Source organism: Carcharodon carcharias (assembly GCF_017639515.1).
Source record: "Carcharodon carcharias isolate sCarCar2 chromosome 38 unlocalized genomic scaffold, sCarCar2.pri SUPER_38_unloc_5, whole genome shotgun sequence".
In the NCBI taxonomy this organism is placed as follows: domain Eukaryota; kingdom Metazoa; phylum Chordata; class Chondrichthyes; order Lamniformes; family Lamnidae; genus Carcharodon; species Carcharodon carcharias.
In genome coordinates, this window is record NW_024470809.1 from 1,004,676 (window position 1) to 1,029,676 (window position 25,001).

Below are 25,001 nucleotides of genomic sequence, written 5' to 3' on the forward strand. Positions count from 1 at the left end.
TGCATCTTGTAGATGGTACACACGCTGCTGCTACTGTGCATCGGTGGTGGAGGGAGTGAATGTTTATGGATGGGGGGGGCCGATCAAACGGGGCTGCTTTGTCCTGTACGGTGTCGAGCTTCTTGAGTGTTGTGGGAGCTGCAACTCATCCAGGCAAGTGGGGAGAATCCCATCACACTCCTGACTTGTGCCTTGTAGATGGTGGACAGGCTTTGGGGAGTCAGGAGGTGAATTACTCTCCGCAGGATTTCCAGCCTCTGACCTGCTCTTGTAGCCACAGTATTTATATGGCTGGTCTCAGTACAGTTTCTGGCCAATGGTAACCTCCAAGATGTTGATAGTGGGGGATTCAGTGATGGTAATGCCATCGAACATCAAGGGACGATGGTTAGATTCTCTCGTTGGAGATGGTCATTGCCTGGCACTTGTGTGATGTGAATGAAACTGAAGGTTAGTGATTCCCTGAAGGTGTTTGGACAGATGGATGCAGTTGAGAAGGTAAAGAGGAACCTTACATTGAATTGCTCAGCCAATAAAGAGAAGAGCTGGGAGCTTACGCGAGAACAATCCACATCATGAGTTAGACCAAAGCTGCAGCACCATGTCCACTTCTGGTCATCAAGTTACAGAAAGGATGTGCTCCCAACAGACAGGGTACAGCCCGCTTCATCAGCTCCCCATCCACCACGTTAAACACTCACTCCCCCCACCACCGACGCACAGGGGCAGCAGTGTGTGTACCATCTACAAGATGCACTGCAGCAACTCACCAAGGCTCCTTCGACAGCACCGCCCAAACCCACCACCTCTACCATCTAGAAGGACGAGGGCAGCAGACACATGGGGAACACCCACCGCCTGCAGCCCCACTATCCCAGTCAGCACCAGGCCAGAGAAGAAGCCTGGGGCTTTCCTGCTTACCTCCTGCACCATACTCTGTAGGAAGGCAGTCTTCTGCCTCAGTGGGTCGTGGACGAGGCCATCGCAGAAGGAAACGATACCGTGAGGGAAGTTGTGTTGGGAGAGCCAGGCTACGACCTTCTGTTTCTGCATGTCCGGTCGTCCAGTGACATAGACAATCAGGTAGCCACGGTCCTGCCAGTGTCTGTGACAGAGAAACAGGAGCTAGGGTGAGAACAAGACAGTGCATAGGGAGCTTTGCTCTGTATCTAACACCGTGCTGTACCTGTCCTGGGAGTGTTTGATGGGGACAGTGTAGAGGGAGCTTTACTCTGTATCTAACCCCGTGCTGTACCTGTCCTGGGAGTGTTTGATGGGGACGGTGTAGAGGGAGCTTTACTCTGTATCTAACCCCGTGCTGTACCTGTCCTGGGAGTGTTTGATGGGGACAATGTAGAGGGAACTTTACTCTGTATCTAACCCCGTGCTGTACCTGTCCTGGGAGTGTTTGATGGGGACAGTGTAGAGGAAGCTTTACTCTGTATCTAACCCCGTGCTGTACGTGTCCTGGGAGTGTTTGATGGGGACAGTGTAGAGGGAGCTTTACTCTATATCTAAACCCGTGCTGAAATGCCCTGGGAGTGTTTGATGGGTACAGTGTAGAGGGAGCTTTACTCTGTGTCTAACCCCGTGCTGTACCTGTCCTGGGAATGTTTGATGGGGACGGTGTAGAGGGAGCTTTACTCTGTATCTAACCCCGTGCTGTACGTGTCCTGGGAGTGTTTGATGGGGACAGTGTAGAGGGAGCTTTACTCTGTATCTAACCCCGTGCTGTACCTGTCCTGGGAGTGTTTGATGGGGACGGTGTAGAGGGAGCTTTACTCTGTATCTAACCCCGTGCTGTTCCTGTCCTGGGAGTGTTTGATGGGGACGGTGTAGAGGGAGCTTTACTCTGTATCTAACCCCGTGCTGTACCTCTCCTGGGAATGTTTGATGGGGACAGTGTAGAGGGAGCTTTACTCTCTATCTAACCCCGTGCTGTACGTGTCCTGGGAGTGATTGATGGGGACAGTGTAGAGGGAGCTTTACACTGTATCTAACGCCGTGCTGTACCTGTCCTGGGAGTGATTGATGGGGACAGTGTAGAGGGAGCTTTACTCTGTATCTAACCCCGTGCTGTACCTGTCCTGGGAGTGATTGATGGGGACAGTGTAGAGGGAGCTTTACTCTGTATCTAACCCCGTGCTGTACGTGTCCTGGGAGTGTTTGATGGGGACAGTGTAGAGGGAGCAAAACTCTGTATCTAACCCCGTGCTGTACCTGTCCTGGGAGTGTTTGATGGGGACAGTGTAGAGGGAGCTTTACTCTGTATCTAACCCCGTGCTGTACCTGTCCTGGGAGTGTTTGATGGGACAGTGTAGAGGGAGCAAAACTCTGTATCTAACCTCGTGCTGTACCTGTCCTGGGAGTGTTTGATGGGGACAGTGTAGAGGGAGCTTTACTCTGTATCTAACCCCGTGCTGTACCTGTCCTGGGAGTGTTTGATGGGGACAGTGTAGAGGGAGCTTTACTCTGTATCTAACCCCGTGCTGTTCCTGTCCTGGGAGTGTTTGTTGGGGCCACTGGGTTCTGGGTACACCATTAGAATCCGGTATAGAGTCGTGGGGCCAATATTTATGACTCAGCGAATACATAAGTAAAACCAAATGGTCCAGTCACTGGTCACATTGCTGGCTTTGGGATCTTGCTGTGCGAAAATTGGCTGCTGTGTTTTCCGACATTGTGACAGTAATTAAACTTCAAAAAAAATCCCTCATCGGCTGTGAAACGTGCCGGGAGCCAGGCTGTCAGGTATATTTACCCCACCCTCCGCGATCTCTGCGCTCGTCCCATTCCGGCCTCTCAACCATCCCCCGATTCCCATCGCTCCACCACTGGCGGCCGTGCCTTTAGCTGCCTGGACCCCTGGGCTCGAGAATTCCCTCTGTAAACATAGAGAAACAGGAGCCGGAGAAGGCCATTCGGCCCCTCGAGCCTGCTCCCCCATTCGGCATAACCATGGCCTATCCTCTAGCTCAGCGCGTGCTCCCGCTCTTTCCCCCTACCCCTCGACACCTTTAGAGTCCAGAAATCTATCTCTTTCCTCCTTATATATATTCAGTGACTTGGCCTCCACAGCCTCGGGGGTGGAGAATTCCACAGGTTCACCACCCTCTGAGTGAAGAGGTTTCTCCTCATCTCAGTCCCAAATGGCCTGCCCGGTATCCTGAGACTGTGACCCCTTGTTCTGGACCCCACCACCCCCCACAGCCAGAGGAAACCTCCTCCCTCCATCCATTTCATCACCGGATGTAGTGAAGTCTCAGGATGTGCTCACTTTGTGTAGCTCAGTGTCATAATTTGATGATGCTCCTGTCGAGGACCTTGGGATGTTCCGTTATGTAAAGGTGCCGTATAAATTGCTGTTTTATCTACTTTATATCATCTTTATTATGCTTTCATTTCTTTTTTACTTCCTTTTCTACCTGTCTGCATCTTACTCTCTTATCTGCCTAACTCCCTGTTTCTGCATCACAGTCTGTGCCTCTGCTTCCCCCTCTCTCCCACTCTCTCTCCTCCCGTCTCTCTCCCACCCCACCTCGCGCTCTCTCTCTCTCCCCCCATCTTGCGCTCTCTCTCTCCCTCCCACCTCTCTCTCTCCCCCCCCACCTCGCGCCCTCTCTCCCCGCACCTCGCGCTCTCTCTTTCCCCCCACCTCGCACTCTCTCTCCCCCCAACCTTGCGCTCTCTCTCTCCCCCCACCTCACACTCTCTCTCTCTCCCGCCCCAGTCTCCCTCTCCCCCCCTCGCGCTCTCTCTCTCTCTACCCCCCACCTCGCGCGCTCTCTCTCCCTCCCACCTCTCTCTCTCCCCCCAACTCACGCTCTCTCTCCCACCTCACGCTCTCTCTCTCCCTCCCACCTCGTGCTCTCTCTCTCCCTCCCACCTCTCTCTCCCTCCCACCTCGCGCTCTCTCTCTCCCTCCCACCTCTCTCTCCACCCACCTCGCGCTCTCTCTCTCCCTCCCACCTCTCTCTCCGCCCACCTCGCGCTCTCTCTCTCCCTCCCACCTCTCTCTCTCCCCCCACCTCGCGCTCTCTCTCTCTCCCCCAACCTCGCGCTCTCTCTCTCCCCCAACCTCGTGCTCTCTCCTTCCCACCTCTCTCTCTCCCCCAACTCACGCTCTCTCTCCCACCTCGCGCACTCTCTCTCCCTCCCACCTCTCTCTCTCTCCCCACTTCGCGTTCTCTCTCTCTCCCTCCCACCTCTCTCTCTCCCCCCACCTCGTGCTCTCTCTCTCCCCCCACCTCATGCTCTCTCTCTCCCCCCACCTCATGCTCTCTCTCTCCCCCCACCTCTCTCTCTCCCCCCACCTCTCTCTCTCCCCCCACCTCTCTCTCTCCCTCCCACCTCTCTCTCTCCCCCCACCTCTCTCTCTCTCCCCCCACCTCGCGCTCTCTCTCTCCCTCCCACCTCTCTCTCTCTCCCCCCACCTCCCGCTCTCTCTCTCCCCCACCTCGCGCTCTCTCTCCCTCCCACCTCTCTCCCACCACCTCACGCTCTCTCTCTCTCTCTCCCCCAACCTCGCGCTCTCTCTCTCTCCTGCCCCAGTCTCTCTCTCCCCACCTTGTGCTCTCCCTCCCGCCCCACTCTCTCTCCCCACCTTGCGCTCTCTCTCTCCCCACCTCGTGCTCTCTCTCTCCCCACCTCGCTCTCTCTCTCTCTGCCCACCTTGCGCTCTCTCTCTCTCTGCCCACCTTGCGCTCTCTCTCTGCCCACCTTGTGCTCTGTCTCTCTTTCCCGCCCGTCTCTCTCTCTCTTTCCCGCCCCAGTCTCTCTCTCTCTCTCTCTGCCCGCCTTGCGCGCTCTCTCTTTGCCCGCCTTGCGCGCTCTCTCTCTCTGCCCGCCTTGCACGCTCTCTCTATCTGCCCGCCTTGCGCGCTCTCTCTCTCTGCCCACCTTGCGCGCTCTCTCTCTCTGCCCGCCTTGCGCTCTCTCTATCCCCCGCCCCGCGCGCGCTCTCTCTCCCCTGCCCTGCGTGCGCTCTCTCTCTCTGCCACCCCACGCGCGCGCTCTCTCTCCCGCCCCGCGCGCGCTCTCTCTCCCGCCCCGTGCGCGCTCTCTCTCTCCCGCCCTGTGCGCTCTCTCTCTCCCGCCCCGCGCGCTCTCTCTCTCTCCCGCCCCACGCGCGCTCCCTCTCCCGCCCCGCGCGTGCTCTCTCTCTCCTGCCCCGTGCGCTCTCTCTCTCTCCCGCCCCGCGCACCCTCTCTCTCCCGCCCCGCGCGTGCTCTCTCTCTCCCGCCCCGCGCGTGCTCTCTCTCTCCCGCCCGTGCGCACTCTCTCTCTCCCACCCCAGTCTCTCTCCCCCACCTCGCGCTCACTGTCTCTCCCATCCCCAGTCTCTCTCTCCCCCCACCTCGCGTTCCCTCTCTCTCTCTCCCCCCCACCACCTCATGCTCGCTCCCCCCACCTCACTCTACCACTCTCTACCTCACTCTCGCCGCCTCTCACTCTCCATCTCTCTCTGCTTGTCTCTCTGTTCTGTTTCAGTGTCTATGTCTATCTCTCTCTGTCTGTGTGTGTCTCTCTCTCTGCCTCTTCCCCTCTCTGCCTGTCACTGTCCTGACTCTGAGACCACTGGGTCCAGTGATGGACGAAAGGTTGAAGATTTACCTACCTCACTACATCGACAGCTCCAGCCCGCACCTTGGGATCACTGCCCATGATGGAGACGCTAGCGGCGAAGGAACCATCGATACTGAAGACCACACATTCCATTCCTTTCGGTAGCACTGAGAGATAACACTCTGCGTAAGTGTGGTCACCCCTGTGAGGGCAAAGGTCAGGAACAACCATCAACAGGCCAGTGAGTGACCCTTACCCTGAATAAACAGTTACTCTGTACAGTGCCACAGTGAGTGGTCCTTACCCTGAATAAACAGTGACTCTGTACAGTGACACAGTGAGTGACCCTTACCCTGAATAAACAGTGACTCTGTACAGTGACACAGTGAGTGACCCTTACCCTGAATAAACACTGACTCTGTACAGTGACACAGTGAGTGACCCTTACCCTGAATAAACAGTGACTCTGTACAGTGACACACTGAGTGATCCTTACCCTGAATAAACAGTGACTCTGTACAGTGACACAGTGAGTGATCCTTACCCTGAATAAACACTGACTCTGTACAGTTACACAGTGAGTGATCCTTACCCTGAATAAACAGTGACTCTGTACAGTTACACTGTGAGTGATCCTTACCCTAAATAAACAGTGACTCAGTACAGTGACACAGTGAGTGATCCTTACCCTGAATAAACAGTGACTCTGTACAGTGACACAGTGAGTGATCCTTACCCTGAATAAACAGTGACTCTGTACAGTTACACAGTGAGTGACCCTTACCCTGAATAAACAGTGACTCTGTACAGTTACACAGTGAGTGACTCTTATCCTGAATAAACAGTGACTCTGTACAGTGACACAGTGAGTGATCCTTACCCTGAATAAACAGTGACTCTGTAGTGACACAGTGAGTGACCCTTACCCTGAATAAACAGTGACTCTGTACAGTGACACAGTGAGTGATCCTTACCCTGAATAAACACTGACTCTGTACAGTTACACAGTGAGTGATCCTTACCCTGAATAAACAGTGACTCTGTACAGTGACGCAGTGAGTGATCCTTACCCTGAATAAACAGTGACTCTGTACAGTGACACAGTGAGTGATCTTTACCCTGAATAAACAGTGACTCTGTACAGTGACACAGTGAGTGATCCTCACCCTGAATAAACAGTGACTCTGTACAGTTACACAGTGAATGACCCTTACCCTGTCCCTGCACATGTTACACAATCCCTGTTCTTATAAGGGTCTGCCCCCTTGTTCTGGACTCTCCCACCAGGTGCCCCACGACATAACACATATCATCTCTCTGCCAAACCCATATCCTGAGTCTGTGAAACCCGTCCTCGAGATTTAACCCCCTTTAGACCGGGGTGAATGTCCGACATGCCCACTCCGAGGCCAATATATACTTCCTGAGGTATGCCTTTCAGCCCATCAACCCTGTGCTGGCTCTGAAAGATCTATCCAATTAATCCCACGCTCCCCCCTCTGCTCTCTACCCCTCCCCTCTCCCCCCGTATTCCTGTAAATTTTTCCCCTTCAGGTATTTCTCCAATTGCCCCTTTCGAGGGTCCCCCTGTTGAATCTGCTTCCACCGCCCTTTCAGGCAGCGTCTTCCAGATCACAACAACTCGCTGTGTGGGAAATAAACAATTCTCCTCATCTCCCCCTCTGCTCCCTTTCCCGATTCCCTCCGCTTCCCGACCCTCCTGCCACTGGAAACGCCTTCCCCTCGTTCCCTCGATCGGGAAACCCCCCCCTCCTCCCCTTGGGATTTCGATTCGATTCGATCTCCCCACCCCACCGCCCCCCTTAACCTTCCCTGCTCCCAAAGAGAGCAGTCCCAGCACTACCACCCCGCCGCGCTCCCCCCCCCCCCCACCCCCCGCAACGGGTCTCTCCGCAGCTTCCCGGGCTGTTACCTGACAAACATGCGGACAGGGTAAGTGCCAAGGGGGAGCCACTTGTCTGGCGGGAGGCTGCAGCAGATCCTTCCGCTGCTGCTGGTGGTCTCGGAACCATACTGGATCCACTTCCCCGACGAAGGCTGGGTCATGATGTAGACGTCAACCTGTCGGGGTGAGAGCAAGAGAGCAGCCTGACAGAGGGGGGTGCGGGGAGAGCGGGAGTGGAGAGAAGGTGCGGCAGGGCACGGAGTGAGGCAGGGGTCGTCGGGGGGGGGGGGCGGGGTGGGTGGGTGGAGGTTTGGGGGGAGAAGTAGAGGACGCGTAGGGGAGAGGGTGCACGGAGGTGGACAGAGAGAAGGGGAGAGAACAAGGGCGGTGCAGACTGAGGGAAGAGAGAGAGCGGGGGTCCGGAACGGTGGGGAGAGAGAGCGGGAGGGGGCCCGGAACAGGGGGGAGAGAGAGCGGGAGGGGGCCCGGAACAGGGGGGAGAGAGAGCAGGGGGGTCCAGAACAGGGGGGAGAGAGAGCGGGGGGGTCCAGAACAGGGGGGAGAGAGAGCAGGGGGGTCCAGAACAGGGGGGAGAGTGAGCGGGGGGGTCCAGAACAGGGGGGAGAGAGAGCGGGGGGGGGGGGGGCCCAGAACAGGGGGGAGAGAGAGCAGGGGGGTCCAGAACAGGGGGGAGAGTGAGCGGGGGGGTCCAGAACAGGGGGGAGAGAGAGCGGGGGTCCGGAACAGCGGGGAGAGAGAGCAGGGGGGTCCAGAACAGGGGGGAGAGAGAGCGGGGGGGTCCAGAACAGGGGGGAGAGAGAGCGGGGGTCCAGAACAGGGGGGAGAGAGAGCGGGGGGGTCCAGAACAGGGGGGAGAGAGAGCGGGGGTCCGGAACTGGGAGAGCGTGGATCAAGGAAGGAGAGCTCAGGTTGAGAAGGAAGTGCGTAGATCGAGTCTGGAGCACTTAGATGAAGGGGGAGCACGTAGATCGGGGGGTGGGGGGGTGGGGAGGGAGAGGGCAGAGGGCGCGGGGAGAGGGTAAAAGAAATGTGGGGGGATGCAGAGAGCCAGCAGGGAGCCCATACCTGCCAGTGGCGGGTGCGAGGAAGGGAGCAAGGCTCCGGCACAGAGGGAGGGAAGGAGTCACGCGGGAGGGGGAAGAGGGAGCGAGGGACGCCGGTGATGAAGGGGGTGTGCGCTGCTGCTCTATCGGTGCGATCAGGCACCTGTTCGCAATGGGACAAAGGCTTTGACCTCTGCTCGAGTCTGGGGGGGGGGGGGGGGGTGGGGCGGGGGGGTGGTGGGGTGGGATGGGCAGTACGTCTGGGGGGGGGGTGGAAACCCAAAACCCACCGAGGGTCCTGGTGGGGCGGGGGGAAGGGCTGGCCTTACCTTCTCGCCGGTCAGCGTGACAACATCCAAGGGCCCGTAGGTGAATCTCCCGCTCAAGACCTGGGGGCCACCGACAGACACAACCACATCGCTGGCCCTGTGATTGGCTGCCACGTTCTGGTGATTGCAAACACAAGGAGGCAAAAATGTTAACCTCGACAACGTAGATAATCCCAATGGATCAGAGGGCTTCCCATTCCCATTAGGTTACCCAGGTAGGGAGGGTTGTAGGGTCTGCAACCGGCCCCAACACCCCTCCCTATCTCTGTAACCTCCGCCCGTCCCTACAACCCTCCCTATCTCTGTAACCTCCGCCCGTCCCTACAACCCTCCCTATCTCTGTAACCTCCGCCCGTCCCTACACCCTCCCTATCTCTGTAACCTCCTCCAGCCCCTACAACCCTCCCTATCTCTGTAACCTCCTCCAGCCCCTACAACCCTCCCTATCACTGTCACCTCCTCCAGTCCCTACACCCCTCCCTATCTCTGTAACCTCCTCCAGCCCCTACAACCCTCCGTATCTCTGTAACCTCCTCCAGCCCCTACAACCCTCCCTATCTCTGTAACCTCCTCCAGCCCCTACAACCCTCCCTATCACTGTCACCTCCTCCAGTCCCTACACCCCCTCCCTATCTCTGTAACCTCCTCCAGCCCCTACAACCCTCCCTATCACTGTCACCTTCTCCAGTCCCTGCAACCCTCCGTATCTCTGTAACCTCCTCCAGCCCCTACAACCCTCCCTATCTCTGTAACCTCCTCCAGCCCCTACAACCCTCCCTATCTCTGTAACCTCCTCCAGCCCCTACAACCCTCCCTATCACTGTCACCTCCTCCAGTCCCTACACCCCTCCCTATCTCTGTAACCTCCTCCAGCCCCTACAACCCTCCCTATCACTGTCACCTTCTCCAGTCCCTGCAACCCTCCGTATCTCTGTAACCTCCTCCAGCCCCTACAACCCTCCCTATCTCTGTAACCTCCTCCAGACCCTACAACCCTCCCTATCTCTGTAACCTCCTCCAGACCCTACAACCCTCCCTATCTCTGTGCACCACCTACAAGGCACAAGTCAGGAATGTGATGGAATACTCCACACAGCGCTGTTAGGGAGGGAGTTCCAGGATTTTGACCCAGCGACAGTGAAGGAACAGCCGATATATTTCCAAGTCGGGATGGTGAGTGACTCGGAGGGGAACTTCCAGGCAGTGGGTGTTCCCCATGTGTCTGCTGCCCTTGTCCTTCTAGATGGTCGTAGTCGTGGGTTTGGAAGGTGCTGTCGAAGGAGCCTTGGTGAGTTCCTGCAGTGCATCTTGTAGATGGTACACACACTCCTGCCACTGCATAAGTGATGCAGCTCCAACAACACTCAAGAAGCTCAACACTGTCCAGGACAAAGCAGCCCCGCTTGATTGAAACCCTGTCCACAAACATTCATTCCCTCCACCACCGACGCACAGTAGCTGCAGTGTGTGAACCATCTACAAGATGCACTGCAGCAACTCACCAAGGTTCCTTAGACAACACCTTCCAAACCCATAACCACTACCATCTAGAAGGACAAGGGCAGCAGACACATGGAGAACACCCACCACCTGGAAGTTCCCCTCCGAGCGGCTCACCATTCCGACTTGGAAATATATCGGCCGTTGGGTCAAAATCCTGGGACTCCCTCCCTAACAGCACTGTGGGTTTACCTACACCACACAGGGACTGTAGCGGCTCAAGAAGGCGGCTCACCACCACCACCACCTTCTCAAGGGGGCAATTAGGGATGGGCAGCCAACACTGGACTCTGCAGTGACACCCGCATCTCATGCCCACATGCAAGAATTAAGTCGTACCGGAGAGCCAATTTGCTGAACCATCGGCAGCCTTTGTTCTCACAGTATGGGTTGGCGTGGTGGCCTGAAATTTGGCAATTTTTCCATGTGTCCTGGCGACTGTTTCCAGCCCAGTACAAAATCTTACCCAGGTGTAAGGTGGGACACGTGATTCGCCACATGAGTTGGGGTGGGGTGGGGGGGGGGGGCAATTCATTCCAGGTGAGATTTGGCGCTCAGTGCAGTGCCGCTGTTGCTGGTCCTACCTACCCGTATCTTGACCTGGGTGCGTCTGCGCAACCACTTCTCGCGAGGTAGCGGAGGGCTGTAGTCCGAGATTTCCAGGCCCGACTGTTCGGGTTCCACGTTCTGCTGCTTCATCACCTGCAGGGAGTGGGGGTGGGGGTGGGGCGAGAGGAACAGAAGCGGATTCAGGACCCCGGGAGGCACACGGACATCAGGAACCGAGGGAAGGGGAGGGGGAGGGGGAGGTATTCCGCACCCCGCCCCCCACACACCCCCCCAGCCTGCTCCAGGTCCTCCACCTCGACTCCGCACCAACTCCTCCAAACCCACACAGCGCCCCAAATCCCTCTGCGTCCCAGTCCTGAATGTAACTCAGTGACTTCCGAGCATCCCACAGCTCTCTCTGGCGGTGGGGGGGGGGGAGGTAGAGACTCACAGCCCCTCCAAGCGGAGAAATTTCCACCCCCCCCCACCTCTCACAGTATCAAATCGTCCCACCCCCTGATCGTGAGGACTGTGAACCCCCCCTCAACCAAAACGTCCCAGTCTCTCAGCATCGAGCCGCTCAAACGCCCTTCAGAATCGAACACGTTCGAAATGACAGGGAGGGATCACCACAAACCAGGGGCTGCGGGTTCCCTGGGACTTAACTGGTTAGAGTTTGCAAGAGACTGAAGGGGGGCACGATCGGGTCAATAGAGAGAGAGAGAGAGAGAGACTATTCCCGAGGGCTGGGGGAGTCTCAGATGAGGGAGCAGGTTGTAAACGTTCCAGGACAAATGTTCAGCAGTGAGGTTAGCAAACACTCGTCCACATAAAGGGCGATCGGAGCTCAGAACTCCCATCGACAAACCCCAGTCGATGCGAGATGAGTTAACTTTCAGCCCGGAGATTGGGAAGTTCCTGTTTTCCAAAGGAATTAACGAACAGCGGGTAAAGTAATCGTGGGATATGTGCCACAGGTCAGCAGGGGTCTCAACTGAGAAAGGAACAGGCTAGAGGGGCTGAATGGCCTCCTCCTGTTCTTATGTTCTTGAAGTGGGCAATAAAGAGTCAGGGTGAGATTAACAGAGCATTATACTCTGTATCTAACCCCGTGCTGTACCTGTCCTGGGAGTGTTTGATGGGGACAGTGTAGAGGAAGCTTTACTCTGTATCTAACCCCGTGCTGTACCTGTCCTGGGAGTGTTTGATGGGAACAGTGTAGAGGGAACTTTAGTCTGTATCTAACACGTGCTGTACCTGCCCTGGGAGTGTTTGATGGGGACAGTGTAGAGGGAGCTTTACTCTGTATCTAACCCCGTGCTGTACCTGCCCTGGGAGTGTTTGATGGGGACAGTGTAGAGGGAGCTTTACTCTGTACCTAACCCCGTGCTGTACCTGTCCTGGGAGTGTTTGATGGGGACAGTGTAGAGGAAGCTTTACTCTGTATCTAACCCCGTGCTGTACCTGTCCTGGGAGTGTTTGATGGGGACAGTGTAGGGGGAGCTTTACTCTGTATCTAACCCCGTGCTGTACCTGTCCTGGGAGTATTTGATGGGACAGTGTAGAGGGAGCAAAACTCTGTATCTAACACGAGCCGTACCTGTCCTGGGAGTGTTTGATGGGGACGGTGTAGAGGGAGCTTTACTCTGTATCTAACCCCGTGCTGTACCTGTCCTGGGAGTGTTTGATGGAGACAGTGTAGAGGCAGCTTTACTCTGTATCTAACCCCGTGCTGTACCTGTCCTGGGAGTGTTTGATGGGGACGGTGTAGAGGGAGCTTTACTCTGTATCTAACCCCGTGCTGTACCTGTCCTGGGAGTGTTTGATGGGCACAGTGTAGGGGGAGCTTTACTCTGTATCTAACCCCGTGCTGTACCTGTCCTGGGAGCGCTCGATGCTGACCCTGGTGTGCAATTGGGGGTCTACCTTACCTGTCGGAGTATAAAAGCCACGACATCGGTTGACTCCCAGTAGCTGGCGTGGAAGAGGTGTGGAAGGGTAACTGTGGGGAATGCAGTGAGGGCGTCTGGACAGTACAGAGCGTAGTCAATGCGCTTAGACCCCCACCATCTCTCGATCACTGCAGAAAACAATGAACAAACACAAACTTCAATCAACCTCCTTCACTCCCTCCACCACCGACGCACAGTAGCAGCAGTGTGTGTACCATCTACAAGATGCACTGCAGCAACTCACCAAGGCTCCTTCGACAGCGCCGCCGAAACCCAAGACCACTACCATCTAGAAGGACAAGGGCAGCAGACACATGGGGAACACCCACGACCTGGAAGTTCCCCTCCGAGCCCCTCACCATCCCGGCTTGGAAATATATCGGCCGTTTCATCACTGTTGCTGGGGTCAAAAGCCTGGAACTCCCTCCCTAACAGCGCTGTGGGTGTACCTACACCACACGGGTCAAAATCCTGGAACTCCCTCCCTAACAGCGCTGTGGGTGTACCTACACCACACGGACAAAATCCTGGAACTCCCTCCCTAACAGCGCTGTGGGTGTACCTACACCACACGGACAAAATGCTGTAACTCCCTCCCTAACAGCGCTGTGGGTGTACCTACACCACACAGACAAAATCCTGGAACTCCCTCCCTAACAGCACTGTGGGTGTACCTACACCACACGGACAAAATCCTGGAACTCCCTCCCTAACAGCGCTGTGGGTGTACCTACACCACACGGACAAAATCCTGGAACTCCCTCCCTAACAGCGCTGTGGGTGTACCTACACCACAGGGACTGCAGCGGCTCAAGAAGGCAGCTCACCCACCCACCACCTTCTCAAGGGGCAATTAGGGATGGGCAATAATTGCTGGGCCCAGCCAGCGAAGCCCACATCCCAGGAAAGAGAAAGCACATGGAATATCGCGGATTGCAGCGCGTGACTCAAATCTCTTCAAAAACCACAAGATCCAAGTTCATCCTCAGTAAAATTTCACCTTGGGTCAGAGGATTGTGGGTTGCAGACCCACTCCAAACACACAGTGCCATAATCTACACACCGGCACTGAGGGAGTGCCGCACTGTCGGAGGGTCTGTGCTGAGGGAGAGCCGCACTGTCAGAGGGTCAGTACTGAGGGAGCGCCGCACTGTCGGAGGGTCAGTACTGAGGGAGCGCCGCACTGTCGGAGGGTCAGTACTGAGGGAGCGCCGCACTGTCTGAGGGTCCGTACTGAGGGAGCACCGCACTGTCGGAGGGTCAGTACTGAGGGAGCGCCGCACTGTCAGAGGGTCAGTACTGAGGGAGTGCCTCACTGTCGGAGGGTCAGTACTGAGGGAGCGCCGCACTGTCGGAGGGTCAGTACTGAGGGAGCGCCGCACTGTCGGAGGGTCAGTACTGAGGGAGCGCCGCACTGTCAGAGGGTCAGTACTGAGGGAGTGCCTCACTGTCGGAGGGTCAGTACTGAAGGAGCGCCGCACTGTCGGAGGGTCAGTACTGAGGCAGTGCCGCACTGTCGGAGGGTCAGTACTGAGGGAGTGCCGCACTGTCGGAGGGTCAGTACTGAGGGAGTGCCGCACTGTCGCAGGGTCAGTACTGAGGGAGTGCCGCACTGTCGCAGGGTCAGTACTGAGGGAGTGCCGCACTGTCGGAGGGTCAGTACTGAGGGAGCGCCGCACTGTCGGAGGGTCAGTACAAAGGGAGTACCGCACTGTCGGAGGGTCAGTACTGAGGGAGTGCCGCACTGTCAGAGGGTCAGTACTGAGGGAGTGCCGCACTGTCGGAGGGTCAGTACTGAGGGAGTGCCGCACTGTCGCAGGGTCAGTACTGAGGGAGTGCCGCACTGTCGGAGGGTCAGTACTGAGGGAGCGCCGCACTGTCGGAGGGTCAGTACAGAGGGAGTACCGCACTGTCGGAGGGTCAGTACTGAGGGAGTGCCGCACTGTCATCTGGAGAGTGCTGCCTGAATGGGTGGTGGCAGGGGATTCGAGAGGAACTTTCAAAAGCGGGAATTGGATACATTCCCGTAGGGGAAAAATGTCCAGCGATGTCCAGGGTTGGCGGGGGGGGGGGGTTGCTGGATGGAGGAGAGGGGTGGTAACGAATCTGGGCCATTTGGGACAGTTGTTACACAGCCTGGCTCCCGACCTGCGCTGGAACATTACAGCCGTCAGAAAGCGGGGCGTTCCTCTGGGATTTGCCGCCCTTCCGGACTCAAGGAGTGGGAAACGATCTTACCCCGGGCAACGTTACACGGTGCCGGACTGGCTGGCTGGGCTGCTTGTCCTTCGGTGGAGACGAGGTGCTCACTGCTCGGCCAGATATCGCTGTGGGCGGGAGTCAGCATGGTGGTGGACATTGGCTCAGGGACACCGCTGAACATCGAGGGGTAGGACTGAAGTGTGTCAGCTGGAGAGAGAGACAGAGAGACAGGCTGAACAAGGGAATCAGAGCATTTCTCTCCCACAGAACCAAGTCTGAAACTTGAGCCTGCATGAGGGATGAAAATCCAGCAGATCCCATATTAGTGGTGAAAAATCCCAGCAGACTCCCCATTATTGACCAGCACAGTCCCTGTTAATATACAGTGAATCCCAGCACAGTCCCCATTAATATACAGTGAATCCCAGAACAGTCCCCATTCATATACAGTGAATCCCAGCACAGTCCCCATTAATATACAGTGAATCTCAGCACAGTCCCCATTAATATACAGTGAATCCCAGTACAGTCCCCGTTAATATACAGCAATTCCCAGCACAGTCCCTGTTAATGTACAGTGAATCCCAGTACAGTCCCCATTAATATACAGTGAATCCCAGCACAGTCCCCTTTAATATACAGTGAATCCCAGCACAGTCTCCTTTAATATACAGTGAATCCCAGCACAGTCCCCGTTAATATACAGTGAATCCCAGCACAGTCCCCATTAATGTACAGTGAATCTCAGCACAGTCTCCTTTAATATACAGTGAATCCCAGCACTGTCCCTGTTAATGTACAGTGAATCCCAGCACAGTCTCCTTTAATATACAGTGAATCCCAGTACACTCCCCATTAATATACAGTGAATCCCAGCACAGTCCCTGTTAATATACAGTGAATCCCAGCACAGTCCCCATTAATATACAGTGAATCCCAGCACAGTCCCTGTTAATGTACAGTGAATCCCAGTACAGTCCCCATTAATATACAGTGAATCCCAGCACAGTCCCTGTTAATGTACAGTGAATCCCAGCACAGTCCCTGTTAATGTACAGTGAATACCAGCACAGTCCCCGTTAATGTACAGTGAATCCCAGTACAGTCCCTGTTAATGTACAGTGAATCCCAGTACAGTCCCCGTTAATATACAGTGAATCCCAGTACAGTCCCCATTAATATACAGTGAATCCCAGCACAGTCCCCGTTAATATACAGTGAATCTCAGCACAGTCTCCTTTAATATACAGTGAATCCCAGCACAGTCCCCATTAATATACAGTGAATCCCAGCACAGTCCCCATTAATATACAGTGAATCTCAGCACAGTCTCCATTAATATACAGTGAATCCCAGCACAGTCCCCATTAATATACAGTGAATCTCAGCACAGTCTCCTTTAATATACAGTGAATCCCAGCACAGTCCCTGTTAATATACAGTGAATCCCAGCACAGTCCCTGTTAATGTACAGTGAATCCCAGCACAGTCCCTGTTAATATACAGTGAATCCCAGCACAGTCCCCATTAATATACAGTGAATCTCAGCACAGTCCCCTTTAATATACAGTGAATCCCAGCACAGTCCCTGTTAATATACAGTGAATCCCAGCACAGTCCCCGTTAATATACAGTGAATCCCAGCTCAGTCCCCATTAATATACAGTGAATCCCAGCACAGTCCCCATTAATGTACAGTGAATCCCAGCACAGTCCCTGTTAATGTACAGTGAATCCCAGCACAGTCCCCGTTAATATACAGTGAATCTCAGCACAGTCTCCTTTAATATAGAGTGAATCCCAGCACAGTCCACATTAATATACAGTGAATCTCAGCACAGTCTCCTTTAATATACAGTGAATCCCAGCACAGTCCCCATTAATATACAGTGAATCCCAGCACAGTCCCTGTTAATATACAGTGAATCCCAGCACAGTCCCCGTTAATGTACAGTGAATCCCAGCACAGTCCCTGTTAATTTAGTGAATCCCAGCACAGTCCCCGTTAATATACAGTGAATCCCAGCACAGTCCCCATTAATGTACAGTGAATCCCAGCACAGTCCCCGTTAATATACAGTGAATCCCAGCACAGTCCCCGTTAATATACAGTGAATCCCAGCACAGTCCCCGTTAATATACAGTGAATCCCAGCACAGTCCCCATTAATGTACAGTGAATCCCAGCACAGTCCCTGTTAATGTACAGTGAATCCCAGCACTGTCCCTGTTAATGTACAGTGAATCCCAGCACAGTCCCCGTTAATATACAGTGAATCCCAGTACAGTCCCCATTAATATACAGTGAATCCCAGCACAGTCCCTGTTAATATACAGTGAATGCCAGCACAGTCCCCATTAATGTACAGTGAATCTCAGCACAGTCTCCTTTAATATACAGTGAATCCCAGCACTGTCCCTGTTAATGTACAGTGAATCCCAGCACAGTCTCCTTTAATATACAGTGAATCCCAGTACACTCCCCATTAATATACAGTGAATCCCAGCACAGTCCCCGTTAATATACAGTGAATCCCAGCACAGTCCCTGTTAATGTACAGTGAATCCCAGCACAGTCCCTGTTAATGTACAGTGAATCCCAGCACAGTCCCCGTTAATATACAGTGAATCCCAGTACAGTCCCTGTTAATGTACAGTGAATCCCAGTAGAGTCCCCGTTAATATACAGTGAATCCCAGTACAGTCCCCATTAATATACAGTGAATCCCAGCACAGTCCCCATTAATATACAGTGAATCTCAGCACAGTCTCCATTAATATACAGTGAATCCCAGCACAGTCTCCTTTAATATACAGTGAATCCCAGCACAGTCCCCATTAATATACAGTGAATCCCAGCACAGTCCCCGTTAATGTACAGTGAATCCCAGCACAGTCCCCGTTAATATACAGTGAATCCCAGCACAGTCCCCATTAATGTACAGTGAATCCCAGCAGTCCCCGTTAATATACAGTGAATCCCAGCACAGTCCCCATTAATATACAGTGAATCCCAGCACAGTCCCCATTAATGTACAGTGAATCCCAGCACAGTCCCTGTTAATGTACAGTGAATCCCAGCACAGTCCCCGTTAATATACAGTGAATCCCAGCACAGTCCCCATTAATGTACAGTGAATCCCAGCACAGTCCCCATTAATATACAGTGAATCTCAGCACAGTCTCCATTAATATACAGTGAATCCCAGCACAGTCCCCATTAATATACAGTGAATCCCAGCACAGTCTCCTTTAATATACAGTGAATCCCAGCACAGTCCCCATTAATATACAGTGAATCCCAGCACAGTCCCCGTTAATGTACAGTGAATCCCAGCACAGTCCCCGTTAATATACAGTGAATCCCAGCACAGTCCCCATTAATGTACAGTGAATCCCAGCAGTCCCCGTTAATATACAGTGAATCCCAGCACAGTCCCCATTAATATACAGTGAATCCCAGCACAGTCCCCATTAATGTACAGTGAATCCCAGCACAGTCCCTGTTAATGTACAGTGAATCCCAGCACAGTCCCTGTTAATGTACAGTGAATCCCAGCACAGTCCCCGTTAATATACAGTGAATCCCAGCACAGTCCCCATTAATATACAGTGAATCCCAGCACAGTCCCCGTTAATGTACAGTGAATCCCAGCACAGTCCCTGTTAATGTACAGTGAATCCCAGCACAGTCCCCATTAATATACAGTGAATCCCAGTACAGTCCCTGTTAATGTACAGTGAATCCCAGTACAGTCCCCGTTAATATACAGTGAATCCCAGTACAGTCCCCATTAATATACAGTGTATCCCAGCACAGTCCCCATTAATGTACAGTGAATCCCAGCACAGTCCCCGTTAACATAGTGAATCCCAGTACAGTCCCCATTAATATACAGTGTATCCCAGCACAGTCCCCATTAATATACAGTGTATCACAGCACAGTCCCCATTAATATACAGTGTATCCCAGCACAGTCCCCATTAATATACAGTGAATCCCAGCACAGTCCCCGTTAATATACAGTGAATCTCAGCACAGTCCCCATTAATATACAGTGAATCCCAGCACAGTCCCCATTAATATACAGTGAATCTCAGCACAGTCTCCATTAATATACAGTGAATCCCAGCACAGTACCCATTAATATACAGTGAATCCCAGCACAGTCCCTGTTAATATACAGTGAATCCCAGCACAGTCCCCGTTAATGTACAGTGAATCCCAGCACAGTCCCTGTTAATGTACAGTGAATCCCAGCACAGTCCCCGTTAATATACAGTGAATCCCAGTACAGTCCCTGTTAATGTACAGTGAATCCCAGTACAGTCCCCGTTAATATACAGTGAATTCCAGTACAGTCCCCATTAATATACAGTGAATCCCAGCAGTCCCCGTTAATATACAGTGAATCTCAGCACAGTCTCCTTTAATATACAGTGAATCCCAGCACAGTCCCCATTAATATACAGTGAATCCCAGCACAGTCCCCATTAATATACAGTGAATCTCAGCACAGTCTCCATTAATATACAGTGAATCCCAGCGCAGACCCCATTAATATACAGTGAATCCCAGCACAGTCCCCATTAATGTACAGTGAATCCCAGCACAGTCCCTGTTAATGTACAGTGAATCCCAGCACAGTCCCTGTTAATATACAGTGAATCCCAGCACAGTCCCCGTTAATATACAGTGAATCCCAGCACAGTCCCCATTAATATACAGTGAATCCCAGCACAATCCCCTTTAATATACAGTGAATCCCAGCACAGTCCGTTAATATACAGTGAATCCCAGCACAGTCCCCGTTAATATACAGTGAATCCCAGCACAGTCCCCATTAATATACAGTGAATCCCAGCACAGTCCCCATTAATGTACAGTGAATCCCAGCACAGTCCCTGTTAATGTACAGTGAATCCCAGCACAGTCCCCGTTAATATACAGTGAATCTCAGCACAGTCTCCTTTAATATACAGTGAATCCCAGCACAGTCCCTATTAATATACAGTGAATCCCAGCACAGTCCCTGTTAATGTACAGTGAATCCCAGCACAGTCCCCGTTAATATACAGTGAATCTCAGCACAGTCTCCTTTAATATACAGTGAATCCCAGCACAGTCCCCATTAATATACAGTGAATCCCAGCACAGTCCCCTTTAATATACAGTGAATCCCAGCACAGTCCCCGTTAATATACAGTGAATCCCAGCACAGTCCCTGTTAATATACAGTGAATCCCAGCACAGTCCCCTTTAATATACAGTGAATCTCAGCACAGTCTCCTTTAATATACAGTGAATCTCAGCACAGTCTCCATTAACATAGTGAATCCCAGCACAGTCCCCGTTAATATACAGTGAATCCCAGCACAGTCCCCATTTATATACAGTGAAACTCAGCACAGTCCCCGTTAATATACAGTGAATCTCAGCACAGTCCCCATTTATATAGTGAATCCCAGCACAATCACCATTAATGTCAGTGAATCCCAGCACAGTCCCATTAATATAGTGAATCCCAGCACAGTCCCCGTTAATATACAGCGATTCCCAGCACAGTCCCCGTTAATATACAGTGAATCCAGCACAGTCCCCATTAATATACAGTGAATCCCAGCACAGTCCCCATTAATATACAGCGATTCCCAGCACAGTTCCCGTTAATATACAGTGAATCCCAGCACAGTCCCCATTAATATACAGTGAATCCCAGCACAGTCCCCGTTAACATACAATGAATCCCAGCACAGTCCCCGTTAATGTACAGTGAATCCCAGCACAGTCCCTGTTAATTTAGTGAATCCCAGCACAGTCCCCGTTAATATACAGTGAATCCCAGCACAGTCCCCATTAATGTACAGTGAATCCCAGCACAGTCCCCGTTAATATACAGTGAATCCCAGCACAGTCCCCGTTAATATACAGTGAATCCCAGCACAGTCCCCATTAATGTACAGTGAATCCCAGCACAGTCCCTGTTAATGTACAGTGAATCCCAGCACTGTCCCTGTTAATGTACAGTGAATCCCAGCACAGTCCCCGTTAATATACAGTGAATCCCAGTACAGTCCCCATTAATATACAGTGAATCCCAGCACAGTCCCTGTTAATATACAGTGAATGCCAGCACAGTCCCCATTAATGTACAGTGAATCTCAGCACAGTCTCCTTTAATATACAGTGAATCCCAGCACTGTCCCTGTTAATGTACAGTGAATCCCAGCAGTCTCCTTTAATATACAGTGAATCCCAGTACACTCCCCATTAATATACAGTGAATCCCAGCACAGTCCCTGTTAATATACAGTGAATCCCAGCACAGTCCCCGTTAATATACAGTGAATCCCAGCACAGTCCCTGTTAATGTACAGTGAATCCCAGCACAGTCCCTGTTAATGTACAGTGAATCCCAGCACAGTCCCCGTTAATATACAGTGAATCCCAGTACAGTCCCTGTTAATGTACAGTGAATCCCAGTAGAGTCCCCGTTAATATACAGTGAATCCCAGTACAGTCCCCATTAATATACAGTGAATCCCAGCACAGTCCCCGTTAATATACAGTGAATCCCAGCACAGTCCCCATTAATATACAGTGAATCCCAGCACAGTCCCCGTTAATATACAGTGAATCCCAGCACAGTCCCCATTAATATACAGTGAATCCCAGCACAGTCCCCATTAATATACAGCGATTCCCAGCACAGTTCCCGTTAATATTCAGTGAATCCCAGCACAGTCCCCATTAATATACAGTGAATCCCAGCACAGTCCCCGTTAACATACAATGAATCCCAGCACAGTCCCCGTTAATGTACAGTGAATCCCAGCACAGTCCCTGTTAATTTAGTGAATCCCAGCACAGTCCCCGTTAATATACAGTGAATCCCAGCACAGTCCCCATTAATGTACAGTGAATCCCAGCACAGTCCCCGTTAATGTACAGTGAATCCCAGCACAGACCCCGTTAATATACAGTGAATCCCAGCACAGTCCCCGTTAATATACAGTGAATCCCAGCACAGTCCCCATTAATGTACAGTGAATCCCAGCACAGTCCCTGTTAATGTACAGTGAATCCCAGCACTGTCCCTGTTAATGTACAGTGAATCCCAGCACAGTCCCCGTTAATATACAGTGAATCCCAGTACAGTCCCCATTAATATACAGTGAATCCCAGCACAGTCCCTGTTAATATACAGTGAATGCCAGCACAGTCCCCATTAATGTACAGTGAATCTCAGCACAGTCTCCTTTAATATACAGTGAATCCCAGCACTGTCCCTGTTAATGTACAGTGAATCCCAGCACAGTCTCCTTTAATATACAGTGAATCCCAGTACACTCCCCATTAATATACAGTGAATCCCAGCACAGTCCCTGTTAATATACAGTGAATCCCAGCACAGTCCCCGTTAATATACAGTGAATCCCAGCACAGTCCCTGTTAATGTACAGTGAATCCCAGCACAGTCCCTGTTAATGTACAGTGAATCCCAGCACAGTCACCGTTAATATACAGTGAATCCCAGTACAGTCCCTGTTAATGTACAGTGAATCCCAGTAGAGTCCCCGTTAATATACAGTGAATCCCAGTACAGTCCCCATTAATATAGTGAATCCCAGCACAGTCCCCGTTAATATACAGTGAATCCCAGCACAGTCCCCATTAATATACAGTGAATCCCAGCACAGTCCCCATTAATATACAGTGAATCCCAGCACAGTCCCCGTTAATGTACAGTGAATCCCAGCACAGTCCCTGTTAATGTACAGTGAATCCCAGCACAGTCCCCATTAATGTACAGTGAATCCCAGCACAGTCCCCGTTAATATACAGTGAATCCCAGCACAGTCCCCATTAATATACAGTGAATACCAGCACAGTCCCTGTTAATGTACAGTGAATCCCAGCACAGTCCCCGTTAATATACAGTGAATCCCAGCACAGTCCCCATTAATATACAGTGAATCCCAGCACAGTCCCCGTTAATGTACAGTGAATCCCAGCACAGTCCCTGTTAATGTACAGTGAATCCCAGCACAGTCCCTGTTAATGTACAGTGAATCCCAGCACAGTCCCCATTAATATACAGTGAATCCCAGTACAGTCCCTGTTAATGTACAGTGAATCCCAGTACAGTCCCCGTTAATATACAGTGAATCCCAGTACAGTCCCCATTAATATACAGTGTATCCCAGCACAGTCCCCATTAATGTACAGTGAATCCCAGCACAGTCCCCGTTAACATAGTGAATCCCAGTACAGTCCCCATTAATATACAGTGTATCCCAGCACAGTCCCCATTAATATACAGTGTATCCCAGCACAGTCCCCATTAATATACAGTGTATCCCAGCACAGTCCCCATTAATATACAGTGAATCCCAGCACAGTCCCCGTTAATATACAGTGAATCTCAGCACAGTCTCCTTTAATATACAGTGAATCCCAGCACAGTCCCCATTAATATACAGTGAATCCCAGCACAGTCCCATTAATATACAGTGAATCCTCAGCACAGTCTCCATTAATATACAGTGAATCCCAGCACAGTACCCAGTTAATATACAGTGAATCCCAGCACAGTCCCTGTTAATGTACAGTGAATCCCAGCACAGTCCCCGTTAATGTACAGTGAATCCCAGCACAGTCCCTGTTAATGTACAGTGAATCCCAGCACAGTCCCCGTTAATATACAGTGAATCCCAGTACAGTCCCTGTTAATGTACAGTGAATCCCAGTACAGTCCCCGTTAATATACAGTGAATTCCAGTACAGTCCCCATTAATATACAGTGAATCTCAGCAGTCCCCGTTAATATACAGTGAATCCCAGCACAGTCCCCATTAATATACAGTGAATCCCAGCACAGTCCCCATTAATATACAGTGAATCTCAGCACAGTCTCCATTAATATACAGTGAATCCCAGCGCAGTCCCCATTAATATACAGTGAATCCCAGCACAGTCCCCGTTAATGTACAGTGAATCCCAGCACAGTCCCTGTTAATGTACAGTGAATCCCAGCACAGTCCCCGTTAATATACAGTGAATCCCAGCACAGTCCCCGTTAATATACAGTGAATCCCAGCACAGTCCCCATTAATATACAGTGAATCCCAGCACAGTCCCCTTTAATGTACAGTGAATCCCAGCACAGTCCCTGTTAATATACACTGAATCCCAGCACAGTCCCCGTTAATATACAGTGAATCCCAGCACAGTCCCCATTAATATACAGTGAATCCCAGCACAGTCCCCATTAATGTACAGTGAATCCCAGCACAGTCCCAGTTAATGTACAGTGAATCCCAGCACAGTCCCCGTTAATATACAGTGAATCTCAGCACAGTCTCCTTTAATATACAGTGAATCCCAGCACAGTCCCCATTAATATACAGTGAATCCCAGCACAGTCCCTGTTAATGTACAGTGAATCCCAGCACAGTCCCCGTTAATATACAGTGAATCTCAGCACAGTCTCCTTTAATATACAGTGAATCCCAGCACAGTCCCCATTAATATACAGTGAATCCCAGCACAGTCCCCTTTAATATACAGTGAATCCCAGCACAGTCCCCGTTAATATACAGTGAATCCCAGCACAGTCCCTGTTAATATACAGTGAATCCCAGCACAGTCCCTTTAATATACAGTGAATCTCAGCACAGTCTCCTTTAATATACAGTGAATCTCAGCACAGTCTCCATTAACATAGTGAATCCCAGCACAGTCCCCGTTAATATACAGTGAATCCCAGCACAGTCCCCATTTATATACAGTGAAACTCAGCACAGTCCCCGTTAATATACAGTGAATCTCAGCACAGTCCCCATTTATATAGTGAATCCCAGCACAATCACCATTAATGTCAGTGAATCCCAGCACAGTCCCATTAATATAGTGAATCCCAGCACAGTCCCCG

At 52.0% G+C, this 25,001-nt stretch overlaps 1 protein-coding gene across 1 annotated transcript in view; it reads right to left on the bottom strand.

The window, feature by feature from the left end:
• The window catches only part of LOC121274839 (membrane-associated phosphatidylinositol transfer protein 1-like), a 32,863-nt gene that overhangs the window by 2,729 nt on the left and 5,133 nt on the right, over positions 1 to 25,001 (bottom strand). Inside the window, exons 3-9 of the mRNA XM_041182205.1 lie at positions 15,104 to 15,274; positions 12,845 to 12,993; positions 10,953 to 11,066; positions 8,865 to 8,981; positions 7,499 to 7,647; positions 5,618 to 5,767; positions 922 to 1,105 (exon numbers count right to left, since the gene is read on the bottom strand). Of these exons, the coding sequence (XP_041038139.1) occupies positions 922 to 1,105; positions 5,618 to 5,767; positions 7,499 to 7,647; positions 8,865 to 8,981; positions 10,953 to 11,066; positions 12,845 to 12,993; positions 15,104 to 15,274 (1,034 nt within the window). The remainder of the gene's footprint in view (positions 1 to 921; positions 1,106 to 5,617; positions 5,768 to 7,498; positions 7,648 to 8,864; positions 8,982 to 10,952; positions 11,067 to 12,844; positions 12,994 to 15,103; positions 15,275 to 25,001) is intronic.